The sequence below is a fragment of the Myotis nattereri genome (assembly GCF_964212035.1).
Source record: "Myotis nattereri genome assembly, chromosome: 1".
Classification (NCBI taxonomy): Eukaryota; Metazoa; Chordata; class Mammalia; order Chiroptera; family Vespertilionidae; genus Myotis; species Myotis nattereri.
This window is the reverse complement of record NC_138075.1, coordinates 201,327,198-201,349,611: the sequence shown is the minus strand read 5'-3', so window position 1 is coordinate 201,349,611 and position 22,414 is coordinate 201,327,198. Positions and strand designations below refer to the sequence as shown.

Genomic DNA, 22,414 nt, shown 5'->3' with positions numbered 1-22,414 from the left:
AACAGCATCTGAACACAGTCAAGAATCGATTATTACCTGCTGAATAAATGAGTGGATTAAAGCACCTGAACAAAAATTACTCTGTACATAATTATACAAATACTGCCTCTTTTTTTAAATAATATACGCCTTACAAAGACTATTCCCGAATCATCCAAAAACACTTGGAGAAGAAAATGTATTTGGTAGAAAAGTAAAAATCTTTTCCTTTCAGGGAAAATATACTAAAATATAATAAAATCAGTTTTTATGGGACTACTGAAAGGAGTTTTAGGGGTAAAATGGGCAGGTTTAGGGAGCTTTAGGAATTAGGGGACCCATGGGGGAGGAAGGCATAGTTGGTTGGGGGCTTGGAGCTGCCAAAAGGCATACATTCACAGAGAACAAAAGGTGCCACAGGATAAGGGGAGAGGAAGACATCCATTCACAGAAGATAGGGAGAAGCCACAGGGTATGGGGGGAAAGAAGAAAACCAACTTTCAGAGAGGATGGAGAAATGCTGACAAATGGGAGAAAGAGGAAAACAGGAGACAGAGAATTCTACCACTGATGGGGGAGCAACAGAGGGGGCACCGCATGGGGTTTACACTTTGAAGGTGATATTCTACCAATTGGAAGGCAGCACCAAGAAACAATGACCTGCAGCCTTTATAAACCTTAGGAAAAGGAGCTCAGTGGGCTACCCTCTAAGTCTGTACTAGTTTCCAATAAATTTCCACCTTTTCATCTACCACCTTTTGTCTGTGTCTTCATTCTTCGAATCCATCTGGACAAGAACCTTGGAAAGAAACCACCCTTGCATGTTGCTCAGAAAAAAAAAAAAAAACACTCTTAGTTCAATTCCATTCTCACTTTCACCATTATGAGCTTCGAAGTTAGTCAGAAAATTATGTTTCAAAAAGTAAATTGTGGATTTTATTACAGACATTTTAAAAATACCACCTATGCTAACATGAAAATTAGTAGCCTTGTAACTCTATTGACCCCCTGAAAGAGAGATCCCCAGACATAATTGGTACACAGCACTCTCTGCATCCAGGTAATGGTTTCAGTAGTCCCAGATCAAAAGAAATGCCCAACAGGTTCTGGCCCCTGTGGCTCAGTAGGTTCAGTAAGAGGTCGCTGGTTTGATTCCAGGTCAGGGCACAATGCCTCCATTGCAGGCTCAATGTTTCTCTCTCTCCCTCTCCCTTTCCCTCTCTCTAACATCAATAAGGACATTTTTTTAAAAAAAAAAATGACTAATGTGCTCGCTTCGGCAGCACATATACTAAAACTGGAATGATACAGAGAGGATTAGCATGGCCCCTGTGCAAGGATGACATGCAAATTTGTGAAGTGTTCTATATTTAAAACAAACAAAAAAGCAAGAAATGACTAACAGTTCCACTTATTAAGTAGTTTAGTTCAACAATTTTATAAATATTTGTATCCTAAAAACTTAGTAGCCAGGTGAAAAAATACTACACATAAATTAAAATTTAAAAATATTTGCATGTCATTCTTAACCACGATTACTTACTAATGGGATGTGTGCATCTGTTGGGCTCTGCACAACCCCTCAAGCATAGGAATCAAATTGGAAACCACCCCCTGTTCCACATGGATTTTTACATGGGATGACTTTTGACACAGCAACCACCAAGAACCCTGCTTTATGCAGCTAGGATGACAGCAAAAGGAATATTGCCAGACTGCTTTCTATAGTGGTTGTACCAGTCTACATTCCCACCAGCAGTCAATGAGGCTTCCCTTTTTTCTACAACCTCTCCAACCCTTGTTATTGAGCTGATGTTAAAAGGGCATGACTTCAGCAGGTTGGGAGTTGGAGGGAGGTCCTCCCAGGCAGAGAATACTTATCAGGAGCTGGAAAGAGCCAGGTGGCAGGCATGCAAAGCAGTGGGAGCAATGAGTCTGGTACAGGCAGGGCAGGCCTAGACGGATCTCCAGATCCTGCTCCTCAAAGGCAGTCCTCAGACTACCAGCATCAGTATCCCTAGTAGCTGGTAAGGATTGCGGAGCCTCAGGCCCCACGTGACTCACGTGCACATTGAAGTTTGTCTTCTATACTACAGTAAGGATATTGGTCTTGGTCTCTTAAGTCCCTGGAGGGTTTTAAGCCTCAGGTGACATATCCAAATGAGCATTTTGAAAAGAACACCTGTGTGCAGCTAGAGATTAGAAGGGGGCATGTGAGGATATGGGGAAACCAGATCGGAGATTGCTGAAGTACATAGAAAATGTGGGGTCTCTAAAGGGACTGCAAGACGATCTAGTCCAGATATTGCCAGCCTTTCCACCAACCTTACTTTTTATTGTTTGCTTTGTAATGTTAACATAAAAACATTCAAACCTGTAAAGAATTTTTGTGAGTTTATTTGAGCCAAACTGTCGACAAATGCTGGGACGCAGAACCGCAACAAATTGAGATAATGCTCTGGAGAATGGCAGGTTACATCTGTATTTATACAATGCAATGAAAGGAAGGGATGTAGATGGGTTACATGAAATCCATTGGTGGCAGACTTCTGGAATATGTGAAATCTCCTACAATGTCTATAAATTAGAATCTTTTGCCCTGAGGATGGGATGCAAGTATTGGCCCTGATCATTAGTTTTCAAAGATATGGATATCATTATGCTTAGTAGACTATAAGTAGTAAAAGAAACATAATTTTCCATAGTAAAGATTGAAATAGGAAGGAGATTCAAGTTCACATTTAACATATCAAAAACCAATTAACAACAAAAACAAAAAATAATCTATTCCCTATTTCAAAGTTTTGCTAAGCAGGTGCCACCCTTGACCTACAATAGCTCTGTAAGTGATAATATTCACCTAAAGATATGGTCTACAAGGAGGTTAACATCACCTTGCTATTCTTAAGGTACAGCATCAAACATAGAGATAAGCTGATGTTTTCATTTCAATGAAGATTTGTTTAAATTACGACCAAAGATCAGGCAAACTTGAAGTAGTGTACAAACTGTTACTGGTTAACAGAGTATTTTGAAATCTAAAGATTAATTCTACTTTCAAAATGTGACATTAGACTATGGATTTTATAAATACCAAAATGATTATATTCTTAAAATACAATTATGTAGTCTGAGCCAACACAGGATGCTTAATCAACAGTCTGTTAATTTGAGGTGCACAAATGTTGCTACCCAAAGGGTGTCCTAATTCATATATCAATCTGGTGGATTTAGTAAAACTTGCTTTACTGCTTTGAAGTTTATGATTTGACCAAGTCAAAGTATCAAAATATTCTTAAAACAAAATGAGAATGTGCATTTTAATGGATGGAACTGTATTCAAAATTATGGCAGAATTCCATGGCCATCTGTCCTACAACAAGAGTTGCTTACAATGTTAAAAAACAATTAAAAATAAAAATGTATCCACAATGAACATTATGTATTGGTTTGGGGCTTAGTTCTCTAGTCAGGAAGGTAATAAACTGCAAACGTATTCACACGTGGCTGTTTCAAAGTGCAGAGAACAGCCTCCAAGGATGACAAGGTCACTCCGATAGGTGTGGCCTGAACAGGACACAAAAGCTCCCTCTAAACTCGGGGGGATATTACACTGTCACAGGTTAATGCCCTCACAGTTCTGAAAAACTGCAGACAGTAAGACTACTAGTACACTTTCTAAGAAATATTTACCTCAGAACTTTGTCTTACCCAACCATCAATCCAAAATGAGATCTGAATTGTTTTGCCCACCGAGCAAAAATGAGCCAACTATTACCTTCTTGCATAAGAAAATCTTCTAGTACTAGATGTTATTCTCTCTGTGATCAATAAACTGTGAAAGAGTACTTTACATGAAGTAAAGGTAGATTTATTGAATAAGAGATCAGTGATTTAGACGCTTCTCAAATCAGGTATCTATCAATACTCCACAATTCTCCCACTCTACCAATAAGCAAAATGCCGCCAAACTCATCTGTGAGTGAACTCTGCCAAACCCAAATGTCTTTTGTTGTGCTGCTTGTTTTTGATGTCCCAAGAGGCATGAAGAAGAAGCATCTGGTTTTCAGTAAGTCTTTTCATCCATTTTCTGGCATTTAATTGAAGCATACAAAGTTCAAATAACTCCTGCACTCCCTCAAAATGAAATTACCCAATTCACACCAGAACGCATGGGTCCACAAGCCAACCCTGCCCACATTCTCCTTTGAAAATCAACATAACAGCAGCAGCCCCAGATAGCTGTCCCCCGAGTTTCATAGCCACATATCCCAGAATGGGCGTTCAACATGGAGACTAAATCCCGACAAAATGTTTTCCCTTTGAGGAGACGAGATAATAATAATCCAATACTCAGGATCACTTCAGCGTTTCTGATTTGAGGGTAGCATTGTTTAGCTAACGTCTGAAATATGAGAGAAGAGATTGGAATGTTTCAGAGGCAGCTTGAACAATGTCGTCTCCACCGCTGAAATCTAGGAGACCTTATAAAGTCACCACCCTGTCCTAACCATATTTCCATATCTGCACATACGGGATAGACAATAAATATCTTGCTCTGACCACAAATATTCCCCCCCCCCCAAAAAAATAAATAAATAAATAAAATTGTTAAAGCAAAAGAAAAGTAAAAAACAGTATTAGCAATGTTCCTTTCAAGTTCAGAAAGCTCTAAGTCCCGATTTCTCTCCCACACATAAAATGGGGTTTGCTCAATTCAGTCTCCCTGGTGGAAGCTATAATCTTTACTCAGGTGAGGAGATGTCTTCAGAGGCAACAGGAGAACCTTCCAAGGTAAACCCCGGTTTTTTTCAGAGCGAGGTGGCAAGGCCATGATTGTCACAGATGACTGTGATTGTCACAGATGACTTGGAAAGAAACACCGGCAACTCCCTGCCTACACAAGGTAAATAGGACCCGGCACCCTGTGTGGGGATTTTTCCAATTAACTTTTTTTTTCCAATTAACTTTTCAAAAACTATATTTTTATTTATTTCAGAGGGGAAAGGAGAGGGAGAGAGATAGAAACATCAATGATGAGAGAGAATAATTGATCTGATGCCTCCTACGTGACCCCTACTGAGAATGAAGCCTACAACCCAGGCATGTGCCCTGACCGGGAATCGAACCATGACCTCCTGGTTCATAGTTCAACACTCACCACTGAGCCACCCTGGCTGGGCCCAGCATCCTGTTTTGAGATGACTTTGCCCGCAATCTCAAACATGTCAACCTTATCATTTTATGGCAGACATAAATCTTAACATAATAAAAGATTTACTTTCATGCAGATATAAGATCAGAATTCTTTCTGCATATATTGGACAGTCTTAGAAGTAATTTTTTTTTTCAGTATATTTTGGGGGAAACAATGAAGGCTTCAGGGAGGAAAAAAAAGAGGGTTGGGTTATTCATGCCTCCGGAAATTAAAATATTTGAGATTTATTCATAAAAGTTTTTTAAATTTCACATCCTGATTATAAGTTACAGCATTTCTAAGGGAGCTATGGCAAAATCCAGAGGAGCCTAATAGATTGCCAAATGAAGCCAAAACTATTTTTCATGTGACTCTAAGGAAGCTACTAAATTTGTGCAAATCTTAGAGACCTAATTGATTCACTGATCCAATAACAATGGACATGTTGTGACTTTTAAAAATTGAAACAGATTGGCAAAGTGAGTCAAGAACTAAAATATTGACTTTCTACAGCTGAAAATAATCAGGGACTGCATACAAGACAAAATGGATTTTATGCTCTACAATAATCCATTTCAGGCATTTCAATGCAAAGTAAAACATAAACAGATGTTGAAAACATTTAACCTACTGAACCTACCTGCTGAAAGGAATCCTGCAGTAAAAAAACATACAAGTAAGGATTTTATGTCTTGGATGGAGGAGCAATTTCTTTGTGAATACCCATAATAAAAGCAAACTTAACATTCATCATATACTTCACTCTACTTCATATATTTCACTATGCTAGGTACAGAATGGTAAAGAGTTGCATCAAAGTCTAATACTCTATTCTTTTCTTTTTTTCTAATACTCTTAAAGAAGCTATTAGAAAGAGGGAGATGTTAGAACAGAGGAGGAAGGGTGAGATCTCAAGGAATGTATGAATTGACTTCCCCCAAGGAGGCTAGGATGGGAGAAGTTACTGGAAAGTTGGCTCCTTAAAGCTTCAGATAGGCAGTCCAATGCAAGAACAATTAGGGAAGCACACCTTCAATACTGGACAGCTATGACAAGCAGATACTGAAAATAATATTCACAGAACAACAGTCTATCAGAGGAGAAAGAATAGTTATAGAGAGTCATTTAATTGTTATTGTGCTAAGTGCTATATGGTAAGTACAAGGTAAATAATTTGTGGTAATGTCAAAATGAACATAGAAAACTGACTTCACCTTTTATTAGAACCTACAACAGGAAGCAGCCTAATGCTGAAAATACTTCAGTGACAAGAAATAATAATATTTCTTATAAACACTCAAAATTGAATTACTAGAATTATTTCAGCTATAATTAAATAATTTACCTTCCCAGCTTCTTTCCACTGATGGTTTCAAGTGTTTATAATGTTAATACATATTTACAATATAAACTGTTCTGAATGTTTAATATTTATGATTAGGGAGCCCAAAGTATTAAGAACTGCATAACACTTCTTAAAATGACAAGAAGCTGCTGATGAAAAGACGGCTTTTGAGAGTATAAACCTCATTGGTCCATCCATTATATTTTTTAATTTTGTTTTTGACATCTTTCCACAGTTAGTATTCCCAAGTACTAAAACATTTTAAAAATCACAATACAGTATTTCGCAAAGAATAACATGTGTCAATTCTCCTGAGTTTCTTACCAGTGCTAAAGTTGTCTGCATTTTGAGACAAAACCAAACATATAAATGATAAATGTTTTAAAATATGTGTAATATTATGGATGTATCTAATTTATGAAAAGGCGAACCTCTAGATCCAAATTAAGACAGACTAAACTAATGAAAAATATGTCTTTAAATGTTTAATAATTGCCTATTCTTGATGTATTGGCTTTTATCCCTTCCAAAGAAAATATAGTTAAAAAGTATGATTGTGAATTAAGTGACTATAAATAATCCTGTTTTTAATTGAAGAAATTAGAAAAAATTCTCCTTTTGGAATGTAAGACTAAATTGTATATTAATAGTACACTAACTTATTTACTGCTTTCAAAAAAAGATTGCCAAACAAACAAAACAACACAAACTCATAGATACAGATAGTGGTTACCAGAGGGGTAGGGGCGTGGGGGAGGAGAAGGGTAAGGGGAGTTAAATATATGGTGACAGAAGGAGGCCAGGCTTCAGACGGTGAGCACAGAATAGAATATACAGATGTATTATAAAGTTGTACAGCTAACGTTTATGTAATGTTATTAACCAATGTTACTCCAATAAATTTAACTTCAAAAATAGTTGCAATGGTTACAAATAAAGTTTATCTTAGTGTAGATACAAATATAAAATGTTTTTAAATCTCTTGAAATTATCAAATGAAATTTACTTTTCCCCCCTTTAAAAAAAATTTTGAAACAACCACATACTTATAGAAAAGTTGGAAGTACAGTGTAAAGAACCTTTTATCTGAACCATTTGCGAGTGAATTGCTAACCAGATGCCCTATCACTCTGAAAAAAAATCTGTTAGTGGATATTTCCTACAAACAAGGACATTATCCTACAAAACCACAGGAAATTACATGGATTCACTGCTACCATCTAGTTCTCAGAACCCATTCAAGTTTTGCTAATAGCCCAATAATACCCCTTATACCAAAGGGTCCGACTTAGGACCACATGTTCATGCGTCCTTGGTTTCCTTCGGTCTTCCTTTAACTTCCATGACTTTGACCCTCTGTAAATTACAGGCCAGTTATTTAGCAGAATGTTCCTTATCTGTGATTTAGGATTAAATTCAGACACCTTTAGCAGAAATATCACAAAAGTGACACTACATTCTTCTCCCTGCATCCTCTCAATTTGTTCCTTTACGGATGATAATCATATTAATCACATGGTAAAGACAGTGTCTGCCAGCTCTCCCTGTGATATTGTTCTCCTCTCCCCGGCCATGTAATCAATAAGTAATTTATGGTGAGGTATTGAAATTATGTAAATAACTTCCAGTTATTTTTTTGACATATGCACGGTTTCCTATTTTATCTAATGGCTTATAATCTGTTCCTATCATTATTTATTTTGATGGTCAAATTGCCCTCCATTTGGCTAGTGAGATTCAATTCAAGCTGACTACTGTCTTTTTAACACGCACCCAGAGTTCTCTGGGCCGTTCCTTGCTTTCTGGAACAGGAGGTTTTGGACGCACGTTGGACTTTCCTTGCCTCATTCTTGCCATCAGCCATTTCTCTAAGGAGCCTGGTTCCTTTTTGTAGAAAATGGTGTTTAAAACCAAGATCTGGGTGTTCCTTGGTACTCATAGGGCATGCTATTTACACACTTACATTTATTTAAAACTAAAGTATAGTTGACATACAATATTATACAAGTTCCGGGTGTATAAGATAGTAATTTGATATTTACATTCCTTACGATAAGTCTAGTAAATATTTGTCGCCATATAAAGTAACTACGATAATATTGACTATTTTCCCTCTACTGTACATAATATCTCCATGACTTATTTTTTAATAACCGGAGATTGGTGCTTCTTATGCCCCTTTACCCCCCTCAGTTCTGTATTTACCTTTATATGCTGAAACATATACACTTACACTCATATCTCCAATTCCAATCCCATATCATAGGGTTCTAGATATAGTTTTCTACCTTTCTTTAACTGTTTTTTTCCAACAGTAAGAAAGCTGGCTTATTGTTAATATGTGCAATTATTCCATCAGTCCCAGCCTATAACACATCTCTCACTGTCCCAGCACCCTCTGCTGTGAGGGCGCCATGGTCACCTTGAGGGAGCTCTCACATCCCACCCTGGTCCACGCACCCATCCACCCCTTCCTCCTCCTGCTCAGGCTCTGGCCCTCCACCCTAGGGCATCCTAACTTGTGGGGTCTTGGCCACTGTGCTGCCCTTCTGGGCACCATGAGAGTCCACCTTGCTGCTCCCACAGAACAAATTCAGGACCCAGTTGTTCACCAACAGGCAAGGAATAGGAAAATGCAAACAAAGGTTTGAAGTCTATAGAAAGCAATTGGTGTTGTTCCTTTTTTTCACTCTTTTCTTACTTATAACATAAAAGAGGAATAAAATCACAAGATCTGGATCCTTCAGCCTTCTTGAAAACTTTTTTTTAAAATTTATTTTAGAAAGATAGGAGGGAAGAGGGAGAGGGAGCGGAAGAGGGAGAGAGAGTGCGCAATAGAAAGAAAAATATCAATTTGCTGTTCTACTTATTCATGTATTCATTGGTTGATTCTTTTTTGTTAATTTCCTTTTTTATTTCAGAGAGGAAGGGAGAGAGAGGGAGAGAGAAACATCAATGACAAGAGAGAGTCATTGATCGGCCCACAACCCAGCATATGCCCTGACCCCAGGAATCAAACCATGACCTCCTGGTTCATAGGTTGACGCTCAACTACTGAGCCATGCCAGCCAGGCAGAACAACAAACATTTTTAAAGAAAAGTCTGCTTTTAAAAAATTTTTTAAGTACTAAATCAAAGTATTTATTAAATTAAAGTATTTATCCCATGGGTTTTGCTTACTTTCGTTAAGGAGAATAAGTCATCTTTCTGGGTCACGGGGATGTAGAGTCCAGCATGGGGAAAATGGTCAGTAATATTGTGATGACTCTGTATGATGTCAGGTGGGTGCTAGACTTACCAGGGGGCACTTCCAAAGTTAAATAAATTACCATGTTGTATGCCTAAAACTAACATAATATTGTATGTCAACTGTAAAGCTCTCTTCAAAGAAGGAGAGACAGTTGCCCGATTTTTGGAGTTTCTCACATGAAATGATTGGAGAATCTTGCTAGTCGGGAATATAGAGAGCATTTTTGTTCCTCTTATTGACATTCAGCTGACAGAATAAAGTTAAAACAATACAAACAGAACTGTAGGTGCTATCAGGAGGGATCAAGCAGGCCAGCTGACGTTGTCCCAAGATGGCCCAGGCCCGACCATACAAGTCAGCTCATCCAGTCCTCTGGGCACTTCCTTCCTTCCTAGGGGCCACTGCACTTGCTCACCAAGGCCACATTCCGCAAGGCTCATCTGTGTAATTGTGAAAGGTCGGAAAGCTCAGCATTATTGTTACTACGCCGAAGAAGGCAGAATGAAGATCACCCCAGGCCAGGTTAGGACTATAGTTACCAAGTCTAGATTTTAAATTGAATAAACACAAAGACTGGGGGATGGAGGGAGCTGGCCTCTCCAGTTTGCCCTGACTCTTCTAGGGAATGAAACTGGCCACGCCAGGCAGTCCTCCCGCCATCCCTAGCTTCATCCTCCCACCATCCCAAGCTTCATCCTCCCACCTCCACCCCACATCCAGAATTGGTCCCCGCTGGTGGGCAGCTGGGCTGAGAGCTTTGAGGGGCCTCCCCAGGGCTATTTTTAACCAGGTATTTTCTGCTGATTGACTTTCCACTGGGGCAGCCCCAGGGCTGGGGGAGGCACTCCAGCTGGGAAACCTGAGCAGCCAGCTGGCCTGTGACCAATGAGGTATTTTTAGCTGAGACTTGGGGATCTCCGGATGGTCATCTACTTTAGATCTCCGGGTGGGAGATACAAAACAGAGCCCAGCAAGAGGAGTGGTGCTGAGTCTGAGGTCCCTTAGCAACCACTGCAGAGCTCATTGTTGGAAGGGGACTCTGTGCCCTGGTGCGGAAGGGAACACAGGCCTGGGGTCTTCCCCTGCACTGGTGAAGGTGAGGCCTGCGGGTCCCTCCTGCAGGCCTGGTGTTCAGAGGGGCCCTCCCTGCCTACCTGCCTGCCTGCCTACCTGCCTGCCTACCTGCCTGCCTACCTGCCTGCCTGCCTGCCTGCCTGCCTGCCTACCTGCCTGCCTGCCTGCCTACCTGCCCTCTGCATCAGCATCACCTGGAACCGGTTAGAAATGCAAATGGTTCCCCCCTCACCCCCCACCCCCAGACCTACAAGTTAGACACTGGCCGTGGGCCCAGCAATCCGTAGTGTGTCAGGCTCTCCAGGTGATTCTCACGCACATTACACTTCGAGAATGACTGGCCTAACCACACATTCACTAACATTCATAGATAACGGTATGAGTTTAACTTTGTCCCTACCAAACCCACATGGCAGTACATTTTTAAATTAAGAGCCCTTATAGTTAGCATATTTTTAGATTTACAAAAACATTGAGCAGATAGATAGTAAAGAGAGCCAGTAACTTTTTAAGCCATTTCTTCCTCCTGTGTGTGTACCCTCATGGTAAAAGCCTTTCGCCCCTGGTCATCCTCAAGGAGAGTGATAAGACGCAAAGTGTTTGCCATCACAGGCTACAGTGGAGTCAGAGTAAGAAACAGCCGCCGCCACCCAGTGAGGAGGGCGGCAGTGCACACCAGCCCTACGGTGCCCGACTGTACATGGGTGCCCTCAGCCATGCCACCAGGAAGCCAACTGTAACTGCCTGTGATGTGGCCCAGGGAGCGCCTTCTTAAAAGGGACTTAAAAATGATGGTTTGGAGTGTTAGTGATGTATTAGTTTCCCGTGGCTGCTTTAACAGATTGCCACCGTGGCTTACAACACAATTTATATTCTCTTGTAATTCTGGAGGTGAGAAGTCAGAAATCCGTGTCACTGGGCTAGAGTCAGTGTGGTCAGGGCTGCATCTTTCTGCAGGCTCTGAGGGGAGGATCTTTTCCTGGCCTTTGTCAGCTTCCAGTGACTGCCTGTCTGCCCCTGGGCTGGTGGCCCATCCTGCCTCTTCAAAGCATATCTCTCCCATCTCTGCATCCATCTACTCATTGCCTTTCCTCTGACTCCGGCCCTGCCTGCCTCCCTCTTATGAGGACATTGTGATTACATCAGGCCCTTGCAGATCGTCCAGGGTAATCTCCCATCTCAAATCTTTAACTAGTCACATGTGCAAAGTCCCTTTGCCATGTAAGGGGGCATTTACAGGTTCTGGGGATTAGGACATGGATATATTGGGGGGGGGGGTCAAGGGGTCATATTCAAACTGCCACATGCCTTGTGACTCTATACCAGTGGTTCTCAACCTTCTGGCCCTTTAAATACAGTTCCTCATGTTGTGACCCAACCATAAAATTATTTTTGTTGCTACTTCATAACTGTAATGTTGCTACTGTTATGAATCATAATGTAAATATCTGATATGCAGGGTGGTCTTAGGCCAGTGATGGTGAACCTATGACACGCGTGTCAGAGGTGACACGCGAACTCATTTTTTTGGTTGATTTTTCTTTGTTAAATGGCATTTAAATATATAAAATAAATAGCAAAAATGTAAGTCTTTGTTTTACTATGGTTGCAAATAACAAAAAATTTCTATATGTGACACAGCACCAGAGTTAAGTTAGGGTTTTTCAAAATGCTGACACGCCGAGCTCAAAAGGTTCGCCATCACTGTCTTAGGCGACCCCTGTGAAAGGGTCGTTCGACTGCCAAAGGGCTCGCGACCCACAGGCTGAGAACCGCTGCTCTATACCATGTTCTATGGTAGACATGAGCCATGGTGATTATTGAGTACTTGTAACGTGACTCATCTGAACTGGGTCATGCTGTAAGAATATTGGAAAGTAAAGACTGAGCATAAGAAAAAGGAAAGTTGCCGAAACCGGTTTGGCTCAGTGGATAGAGCGTCGGCCTGCGGACTGAAGGGTCCCAGGTTCGATTCCGGTCAAGGGCATGTACCTGGGTTGCGGGCACATCCCCAGTGGGAGATGTGCGGGAGGCAGCTGATCGATGTTTCTCTCTCATCGATGTTTCTAACTTTCTATCTCTCTCCCTTCCTCTCTGTGAAAAATCAATAAAATATATTTTAAAAAAAAAAAAGTAAAATATTTCACTAATAATGTACATTTCATGTTAAAATTATAAAATGTTAGATATGTTGAATTAAATAAATTATTAAAATCACACTGATCTATTTCTTTTTGCTTTTCAAATGTAGCTACCAGTGAGCTTTAAATTACACATGTGGCTGACATTATTTCTGTTGGACGGTGATACTAGAGACCAAAAGGGAAGCAGGATGGTATTAAATTTCAATTGTCTTATTTTTGTCTTACTCATACTTATAATGGAGTCTAGACCTTGAAAGCAACATCTCTTCTTTCCACCTTCTCTAGGGAGAGCAACTGAGGTTTCAAATCAAGAGGGATATTATTACATTAAGGATGTGAAAAAATGAAATTCTTTGCTAGGTTAAAAAGAAAAAAAAAGCAAAGCCCAAGCCCAACCTGAGAGGCTCAATGGTTGAGCGTCAACCTATAAACCAAGAGGTCAAGGTTTGATTCCAGTCAGGGCACATGCCCGGGTTATGAACTAGTCCCCAGTAAGGGGCATTGCAAAAGGCAGTTGATCAATGATTCTCTCTCATCATTGATGTTTCTCTCTCTCCCTCCCTCTCCCTTCCTCTCTGAAATCGATAAAAAATATATTTTAAATAAAGCAAAGCTCACCCATTTATCCAGCAACTCGTGTTCTTACAAAGCACCTTCATCAAGCGTTATTTCACTAAATCCTTGGTCACAACCCTGTGAAAGGGATATTGTCCCCATTTTTCAGAGAAGGGAGCTGAGCCTAAAAGAAATGAACCCAACTAATTAGTGATGAACAAGGACCTGAGCCCTCGGCACCCAGGGCTGCCTTGAGGATTTTTCCGGGTGTGGGGTTAATGATTTGGTCAGGCTCACTCTATTTCCTGAGGGTTTGTTGTTGTTTCCCCTTCAATCTTCCCAAATTTCAAAGATCCCAGAATTCTTACTCTTTACCTGAAAATTCTGTCCCTTGACTACTCTGAGCACATTGCCATTACTTTTCAACTTTGACTGCAGAGGGCGATGTCCTGCCTGGCTATTTAAGGAAGGTTTTATCCTGCATCAAACTCCTGCCCAGCTGCACCAGAGGCGTGCCTGGCTCCCAGCTTGACTCTGGGCCACTTGCTGGAAAGCCCCCAACACCAGGGATTGCCTGTCCTCCACCACCACATACACACACACACCCAGTTGCAGGCACGGGTCAAATGCTCAGCTCTGACTTACACCCAGAGAAGACACCCCAGACAAACCTGGGCTCTGGTGGTCAGATTTCTTCTGATCAGTCTTCCTTGGGGTTGAACAGGCAGTTTTGCAGTTTGGCAGAAAGTCGCTGTAAGAAGGATTAGCAAAGACCCAGGAAGAGGGCAGCAAACTAAGGTCTGAGAGGATGCCCCTGCCCCAGGCAGCACTGCCCAAGGCTTGGCAGGAGAGGAGGAAAGGGTACGACGTGCTGCTCGTTTTCTCTGCCACATTCAGATTTCAGACCTGGGAAGGCCCTGGAAGGGTATCTAGTCCAACCACCCCATTTTACACAGAAACTGGGAGCAAAAGGGTTAACTGCTTTCTGTGAAGTCTCACAGCAATCTAGCATCAGACAAAGACTAGAACGCCCGTTTCTGATGTTGTTCAACTTGGACCAAATTGTTTTAAAGCAGCGGTTCTCAACCTGTGGGTCGCGACCCCTTTGGCAGGCAAACAACCCTTTCACAGGGGTCACCTAAGACCATCCTGCATATCAGATATTTACATTACGATTCATAACAGTAGCAACATTACAGTTATGAAGTAGCAACGAAAATAATTTTATGGTTGGGTCACAACATGAGGAATTATATTTAAAGGGCCAGAAGGTTGAGAACCACTGTTTTAAAGGATTACAGAGAAATATTAAAACCATTCAGCTTTGATTTCCAAACCACACTAGAGAGAGCAGCATCTCTCTTGCAGGATGAGGCTCTGAAATAGGCATGCAAGGGTGAAAATCAGGCACAGGCAATAATCCTTGAAAATCCTTCGGAAAGTGCCACACTGGAGACCAATATAGCTTCTGTCAGTAAATCCCACACAGTCAGTTTTTCCAAAGACGGATCAGGTTCATCAGTGGAGCATCAGATTAACTAACTGGCCTGAGGTTAGAGGACAAAGAGGCACGGATCCTTACACACAGGATGACAGGGAGGACTGCAGGATGAATACGGATAAAAGACACCTGGGCCCTAGCCAGTTTGGCTCAGTGGACAGAGGATCAGCCTGCAGACCTAAGGGTCCTGGGTTCGATTCCAATCAAGGGCACATACCTCAGTTGTAGCTTCCTCCACGGCCCAGAGCTCTGGTCAGGGCACATGCAGGAGGAAACCAATTGATGTGTTTCTCTCACATCGATATTTCTCTCTGTCTTTCCCTCTCTCTTCCACTCTCTCTAAAAAAAACACCAAAAAAACAATGGGAAAATATCCTCAGGTGAGAATTAAAATCTATATATACAAAAGGCTAAATGTCGTCCATCTGATCAGTAGCTATGACGCACACTGAGCACCAGGAGGTAGATGCTCAATGCAAGAGCTGCCATGATGCACACTGGCCATTTAAAAATAAACCACACATGGACCTGGCACCGACAAACCAACACTCGGCTTCCCCCAAGTGGGACACAGGCCCTACCACCACCCCAGAGCAACACCCCACCAAAACGCAGCCAATGCTGTCAAGACCCATGGCACAAAATGCGGCCCAAAGCCAGCCCAGCCCAAAAACAGTGGCTGTGGGCGCCTGGTAATGACGTCATGTAGCAACTCCTGGCTTCCTCTCCCTAGCAACTAGCCTCCTTGGAGTTTCTTCAGCCCAGGAATCCAACTTGCTTTATAGCCAGGTGCAAACATTTTACAGTTTAATCAAAAGTTTGTGAAGCTTTTTCCCATGCCACATCTTATTTGATCGTCACAGAAGTCCTGGAATAGGTACATAGACTCAGTACAATCCTATTTTCTTTTCATTAGCAAGACATGAATAGCAATATTAAAATATTTCTTCTAATTAATTTCCTTTCAATGTGCATGAATCTGTGCACGGGGACACTAGTCTAAACTAATAAAAGACAAAGATGTTAATTGACCATACCTTTGCTATGCCCCAAACCACACCCACCAGCCAATCAGAGCAACTATATGCAAATTAACCTAACCAAGATGGCGGCCAGCAGCTACGGAGCTGGAGCAAGCAGGAGGCTTGGTTGCCCGGGCAATGGAGGAAGCCAAGCTTCCCGCCAGCCCTAAGCCGGCTGTGGCCTCTGCTCATGGCCAGCCTGCAAACAGCCATGAGCCCCTCACCCAGGCTGGCCAGGCACCCCAAGGGGGACTCCCACCCTGAAGGGGCTGTGGCCAGCCTGCAAACAGCCATCAGCTCCTCACCCAGGCTGGCCAGGCACTCCTATATAATAAAAGGGTAATATGCAAATTTACCCTAACAGCAGAATGACTGGGAATGACTGGTCACTATGACACACACTGACCACCAGGGGGCAGATGCTCAATACAGGAGCTGCCCCCTAGTGGTCAGTGCACTCCCACAAGGGGAGCTCTGCTCAGCCACAAGCCAGGCTGATGGCTACCAGTACAGCGGTGGTGGTGGGAGCCTCTCCCACCTCCTCAGCAGTGCTAAGGATGTCCGACTGCAGCTTAGGCCTGCTCCCCACTGGCAAGTGGACATCCCCCAAGGGCTCCCAGACTGCCAAAGGGATGTCTGACTGCCAGCTTAGGCCCAATCCCCCAGGGAGTGGGCCTAAGCTAGGAGGTGGTCATCCCCCGAGGGGTCCCAGACTGCGAGAGGGCACAGGCCAGGCTGAGGACCCCCCACCGCCCCCCGCCCCGAGTGCACAAATTTTTGTGCAACGGGCCTCTAGTAAATAAATAAACGTTTAAAAAGGCACCCGGGTTCTGAGAGTAACAGCAGATTCCCTTCTCTTCTCTGGCTCTCACTGCAGGCCAGTGGCGCATAAGACTGCAGCAGTCCTCTCCCTCCCCTCACTCCTGACACAGTGCTCATCACCAAGTTAGAAATGGAGCTTCACACATGCACAATCTTTATTTGTTCACTGGTGGATGCCAAGTCCCCAAACTTGGCATCCTAAATGTTTGCTGACTAAATGAAGGAATCTAGTCCTCTTTTTGGCCAGCCTATGTCACTGAATTCTCGTGAGTTGAAGTTAGTTAGGTCTCACCCATGGCTCGTAACTTCTCGGGGTGTTTTGGTGCCCGAGACAGAAAAATTCACACTGAACTGTTCATAGAGATTTTTTCTGACTCATGGGATTCACAGGGCCCCAGATTAAGATTTCTGGGTGCTCTCTGCGGTGACACTAGCAGCATGACCTTCATGGGTTTGGACAGACTGACATTTACTTTCATAGCTGTACCAGTACTGTTCTTTAAAACTCTGCCAAGTTCTGCAAACAGAGCTGTCAGCCTGAAGGTTTGAAGGGGCCCTGGGATAAGCACAAACTAGTGGCACCAAAATGATCTTCCCAACTCACCCCTATGTTTCCTGCCCTCCTGCTAAGCCAGCCTGTTGGCTCACTGGCCTTGCTCCTCTTGAGTGCTGACAGTTTCAGCGCTGATACGCGAGGACAAGATGGATCCCCAGCAGGGCCACCTGGGTCCTCTGGTCCTATCACACATTGGCACTGTGCTTGTCACCACCCACTCTAATGGTTTGGACACGCAGACATGTACCGTAGGAGAATATTCAAACAGTTGCCATCAGGTGAGCTCATGGGGTAACTGCCAGCATTTGGCTGAGAGGCAAACCAATTCCTGGGCACCTTCAGCTGAGCTCTGCGCTGAGCAAACAGGGCTGCAGAATGCTCGGGGTCAGGCAGACAGAAAAGTCAGAAGAGAGAGGAGCTGGGACTGGAGACAGTGACAGGCTCAGGACAGGGCAACTGATGCAGCAACCCAAAGGTGAGCAGCCCCTGTACTCCGCGCCCACGAGGAAAGCACACGTGATCTGCCCACCTGCACGGTGACTGTACAAATAATAAGTGTTGTGGACTGTACTTGCTCTCAAGTGCATTTAGCAAAGTGCATTTAGAAACAGAATAAACCCTAGGGGGTAAGGAATGGAGACAGGGAAAGGATCTATGCATCTGTATTGACTTCAATAGCGTCCCCAAAATTCATGTCGCATGGATTGTGACATGAATGTGACCTGACTTGGAAACAGAGTCTTTGCCTTTGTAATTCGTTAGGGTGAGGTCATAGTGGGTCAGGGTGAGCCCTAAGTCCAATATGACTGGTGTCTTTATAAAGAGAAAGAACACGTGGGACAGGGAAGAAGGATACATGACTAAGAAGGCAGAGATCGGAGTGCGGCAGCTACAATTAAGGAAAGCCACAGGTTTCCAGCAGCACCGGGAGCTAAGAGGGGGGAGAGGGGGCTCTTCCCACGCCAAGGAACTTGATTTTGGACCTATAGCCTACAAAACTGTGAGCAAATAAATTCCTGTTGTTTTAAGCCAACCAGTTTGTGGTAATTTGCTGCCGCAGCCCTAGGAAGCTAATATAGCAGTTATCTTTCTTAGCTAGTTACAAATGTACTTCTGCACAGTCATCATTCACACATTGTTAATAGGTACCAACTATGTGCCAGACACTCTTCCAGCAATGAACAAACACGGAAAACCTCTGCCTCCTTGGAGTTCATACTTAGAGTGGGAGGAGACAGAAAATAACCAAAAGTGAGAAGTAACATATATAGTCTGTCAAACGGTGACAAGTTCAGGAAGGGGTCCTATGGAGAGAAATAGTTTTGAATCTAATTCGTTTAGAAGAAATTGAACACTCCCAGTAGAATCTGACCCAAACATTGAGCCTCGTATTCTAGTATTGTCATTCTTGTGAAAAACGATACAACATGCAAGGGTAAATGGGGAAGATAAATTCTCCCTCTATTATATCAGTGTTTCTGCTCTAAAAGCAGGAAAACCACCAGCCATAGAGCTCATCATGAAGAGGAAAGAACCATACGTTAGCAAAAATCATCAAGGTGAGGGGAGACTTCTCAAGGGTTTTATGACTGATACACATTTGTTGACTGATGTATAAATGAATCTAGCCATTTAACCTCAACAAATGCCCTGGCATGTGCAAAAGAAGCAAAGGGAGGTGTTGGCTAAGAAAACTTTTATCACCTGAGAGTCCAGCGAAATGATCACTCAAGTGGAAGACAGCTCTGAGAGAACATCCCAGCGGAGATGTTCTGTCTACACCTAACGCAGTGACCACTGGTCCACGTGGTGATTGAGCACTTGAAGTGTGACTAGTGAGACTGAAGATCCCAATTTTTAATTTGATGTAATTGTGATTAATTTCAGTGCCGAGCAGCTACACTATTGGACAGCACAGCTTTAGAGTCGCAGAAGGCTGGCTGAGGAGAAAGGCCCGGGAGACTCGCTGCGTCTGGGATGAGACAGCTCCATAATTACTAACAGGTTAGGGAGCCTTCACAGAATGTACAACTGCTAAATATAGTGTTTCTAGGACATAAGTATTTCCTAGTCCTCTCAGTGTCCTTAGAGATAGTCAGTAGTATCACCCCCATTGGCTGGATAAGGAAACCAAAGCTCAACCAGATTGACTTGCTCAGTGTCTTGCAGCTTCTAAGAGATTTGGATTAGGCTTTGACACCAAAATCCATGCTCTCCACCAAGGCACCTCACCTATGGCACCTTTTTCACTCCTGTGATTTCCTCCATTCCCACCCTCTCTGAACACTCTAAACACAAAAGTGCGTGTATACCTGTGTGCACCTGTCTGAGTAGATTGTGAGGCACGGGTAAGTCTGGGGGGAGGGGGGAGAGGTGTCCTTGAGTGCTTAGTGTGGATCCAGTATTCTATACAGGTCCGTATCCTTTAGCCAACCAGCCCCATTCTCCACCTGGGCAGACAAAATGGAATGCCAAGAACAACAATGGAGCAAACAGGACGCATGAATGCATCCTTGCTGACTAACTTTCTAAGGCAGAAGTGGCACATGGAAGAACCCTTTCTCCCTTGGACACAGTCAGCAAAAATGCTCAATCACAGCTTTAATCATCCGGGAGCGCCTGTCCCACCGGCGGCAGAGCCATGCAGAAGCCCTGAGGCCATACATCTCCATGTGTGGGGGGTTGGAGGTCAGGGAAGGAGGGAGATGGTCAGCAGAGTACCTCACTAGCAGTGTGGAGATTTGTAATGCAGGCTTTGGAGAGTGGTGAGGCTAATTCTCTGGAGATCCCGGGCTAGTCTTCTCCTGCAACCTCCTGTTTGTCCGCAGCAATGGAGAAGGGCAACTGAGGGCCATAAAGCCAGCAAGCGCTGAAATCCAAAGGAAGCCATGGCAGAAACGTGACCCTCCCCAAACAAAAGCTCAGTTGGTTTGTGCTGGAGGCACCGACGCCTTCCGAGCTTTTGCTGTGGGGGTTTCTGCAGCACTAAGAGGAAGATTTCTGATGTGATGAATTTCGCATCTTTTTAAAAAGTTTCACTGTGCCTGGAAATATACTTGGTGAGATTAATAAGGCAACCCTTGTCTGTTTAACCTCCTGGCAGTTTAACGGTGTCTGTCATCACAGAACTGTAATCCAAGCCTACAAGGAACCTCTGGGAAGAGCCCTCTTCCCCTAAATAAAGCTTTCCAGCATCTTGAGGTTTTGAGGTTTATGTGATTCTACACCCAAATAACTCTACACTCGAGCGCGACTCTCAGTGGAAAGGATTCCATGGAAAACCTGGCCGCTCAGCCCAGACTCACACATGTCCAGGCAGACATCTCGTCTGACCGCTCTACCCCCAGGAACCTGGTTTCCGGGACTGATTTTTAGCTTCCCTTTTGCACAACAAAAACTACAGCCACCAAATAACACTAACACGCTGGCGAATGCTGTGACTGACAAATTTGTAACTTTAAAAAAAATGCATTGTTCCTTCTCATTCTCTCTGGATGATGCCACAATGAATGCTTTGCAGCATCTTTCATGTCAACACCTTCAGCTAAAATGTCTGTCTGTGGATAATGATCACCAGTAAATTTTGACTTGGCTCTGTTTCTGGGCTTCTATCCTTAAATTACAAAAAACAAACAACAAAAAATCCTACAAACTCCCACTGTGAATACAGGAAGAGTCATACCAGAGCTGTCTTTGCAGTGCGCTGTTTTCAGGAGTTCCCCGCGGAAGGAAAGCATCACTGAATGCATTGCTGGGACAGATTCCCTGGGAATGCCCAGCCCCGCCGCTTCCCTGAGGCGCTCCCCACGGCGAGCGAGCGCCCAGGGCTGGGTCCCGGGAACTACCTGCCGCTCAAAAAGCACCCGCACCGCCATCCACTGGCCCCAGAGGGTGGGTGGCGCCGGGCGTGGGGCGTCCGCCACCGCCCGGGAGCTGGGGATCAGTCCCGCCAGATCCCGCGCACCACCGTCCTCCCGCCCGCGCGCCCCGCACTCCCTTCCGCACCGAGCTGTCACCGCACCTGGCTCTGCACAGCAGGGACCTTCCTAACACTGAAGAAGGGCAGCTGCAAACCAGAGCCGGTTCCGGAGGCGACGGGCAGTGCGGGCCATCGGGTGCTCCTCCCCACCTTTCCTCTCGCCAGCAGAATCGGAGCTCGCCAAACCCGGAGCCGCTCTGAATCGGCGCCCTTCGGCGACCAGCGACAGGGTGCCTGGCCAGGTGTGCGCCCGAGACAAAGTGTGCGCGCAGGGCACGCAGGGACCCCCGGCGCCCTGCAAGTGGAACCGGTTCTGAGGTGCCAGCACTCAGAAGGGTCCGGTGGCCTCCGGGCACCAGCCGGTTGTAGGGAAACCCAGCGCCATTCCCGGTTCCAAGAGGGACAAGACGAGACGCGCACCCGGGTTGAAGGAGGCTGGTGTCTGGGGCCGGCAAGCCGGCTGCGCAGTCCGCACGGAGGCCGGGACTCGTCAGCGCCGCAGAGAGGAAGCCGGGTCCCCAGGGGCCGCTCCGACGACTCCTTCAGCATCCCCCCCAGGTGCCCGCGAGTCCCGTGGGTGTGTGGACGGCGCGGGGAGGAGGGGGACTCGGCATTGCTCCGCTAGGAGAGCGGAGGGAGAGCGGGTCTCCGGACTGACCTGACTTGAACCTGGAGACCCTGCCCTGGACCCGGGGAGGGTCCCGGACGCTGGGCACCCAGGGAGAGGACCGTGCGCCCTGGGACTGCTTGCAGGACCGGATGCTGAGCGAGGGGCCGGGAAAGCTCACGAAAGGTGGGGAAAGAAGGTGGCGACCAAGGGGAGGAGGGGCGCGCGGCAGGAGGGGTTAACCCTGAATTCATCCCGACTGAGAGGTCAACCGACCTGTTTGCCCGCAGAGCGCGATTCGTGGATCTTACCCGCTTCGGGGCCCCGGCTCGGCGGTAGCGCTCGTCCGGAGCGCGGGCAGGGGACTGTTTCATGGAGAACAT

The 22,414-nt window shown here is 44.5% G+C and overlaps 1 protein-coding gene across 2 annotated transcripts in view; it reads right to left on the bottom strand.

Annotated features, from left to right (window-relative positions):
- CORIN (corin, serine peptidase) overlaps positions 1-22,414 on the bottom strand; it is a gene marked incomplete at both ends in the record, with an annotated part of 202,761 nt that extends 180,347 nt beyond the window's left edge. For both annotated transcript variants that reach the window (XM_081088332.1, XM_081088333.1), the window contains one exon: positions 22,343-22,414. In XM_081088332.1, coding sequence (XP_080944458.1) covers positions 22,343-22,414 — 72 coding nt within the window. The remainder of the gene's footprint in view (positions 1-22,342) is intronic.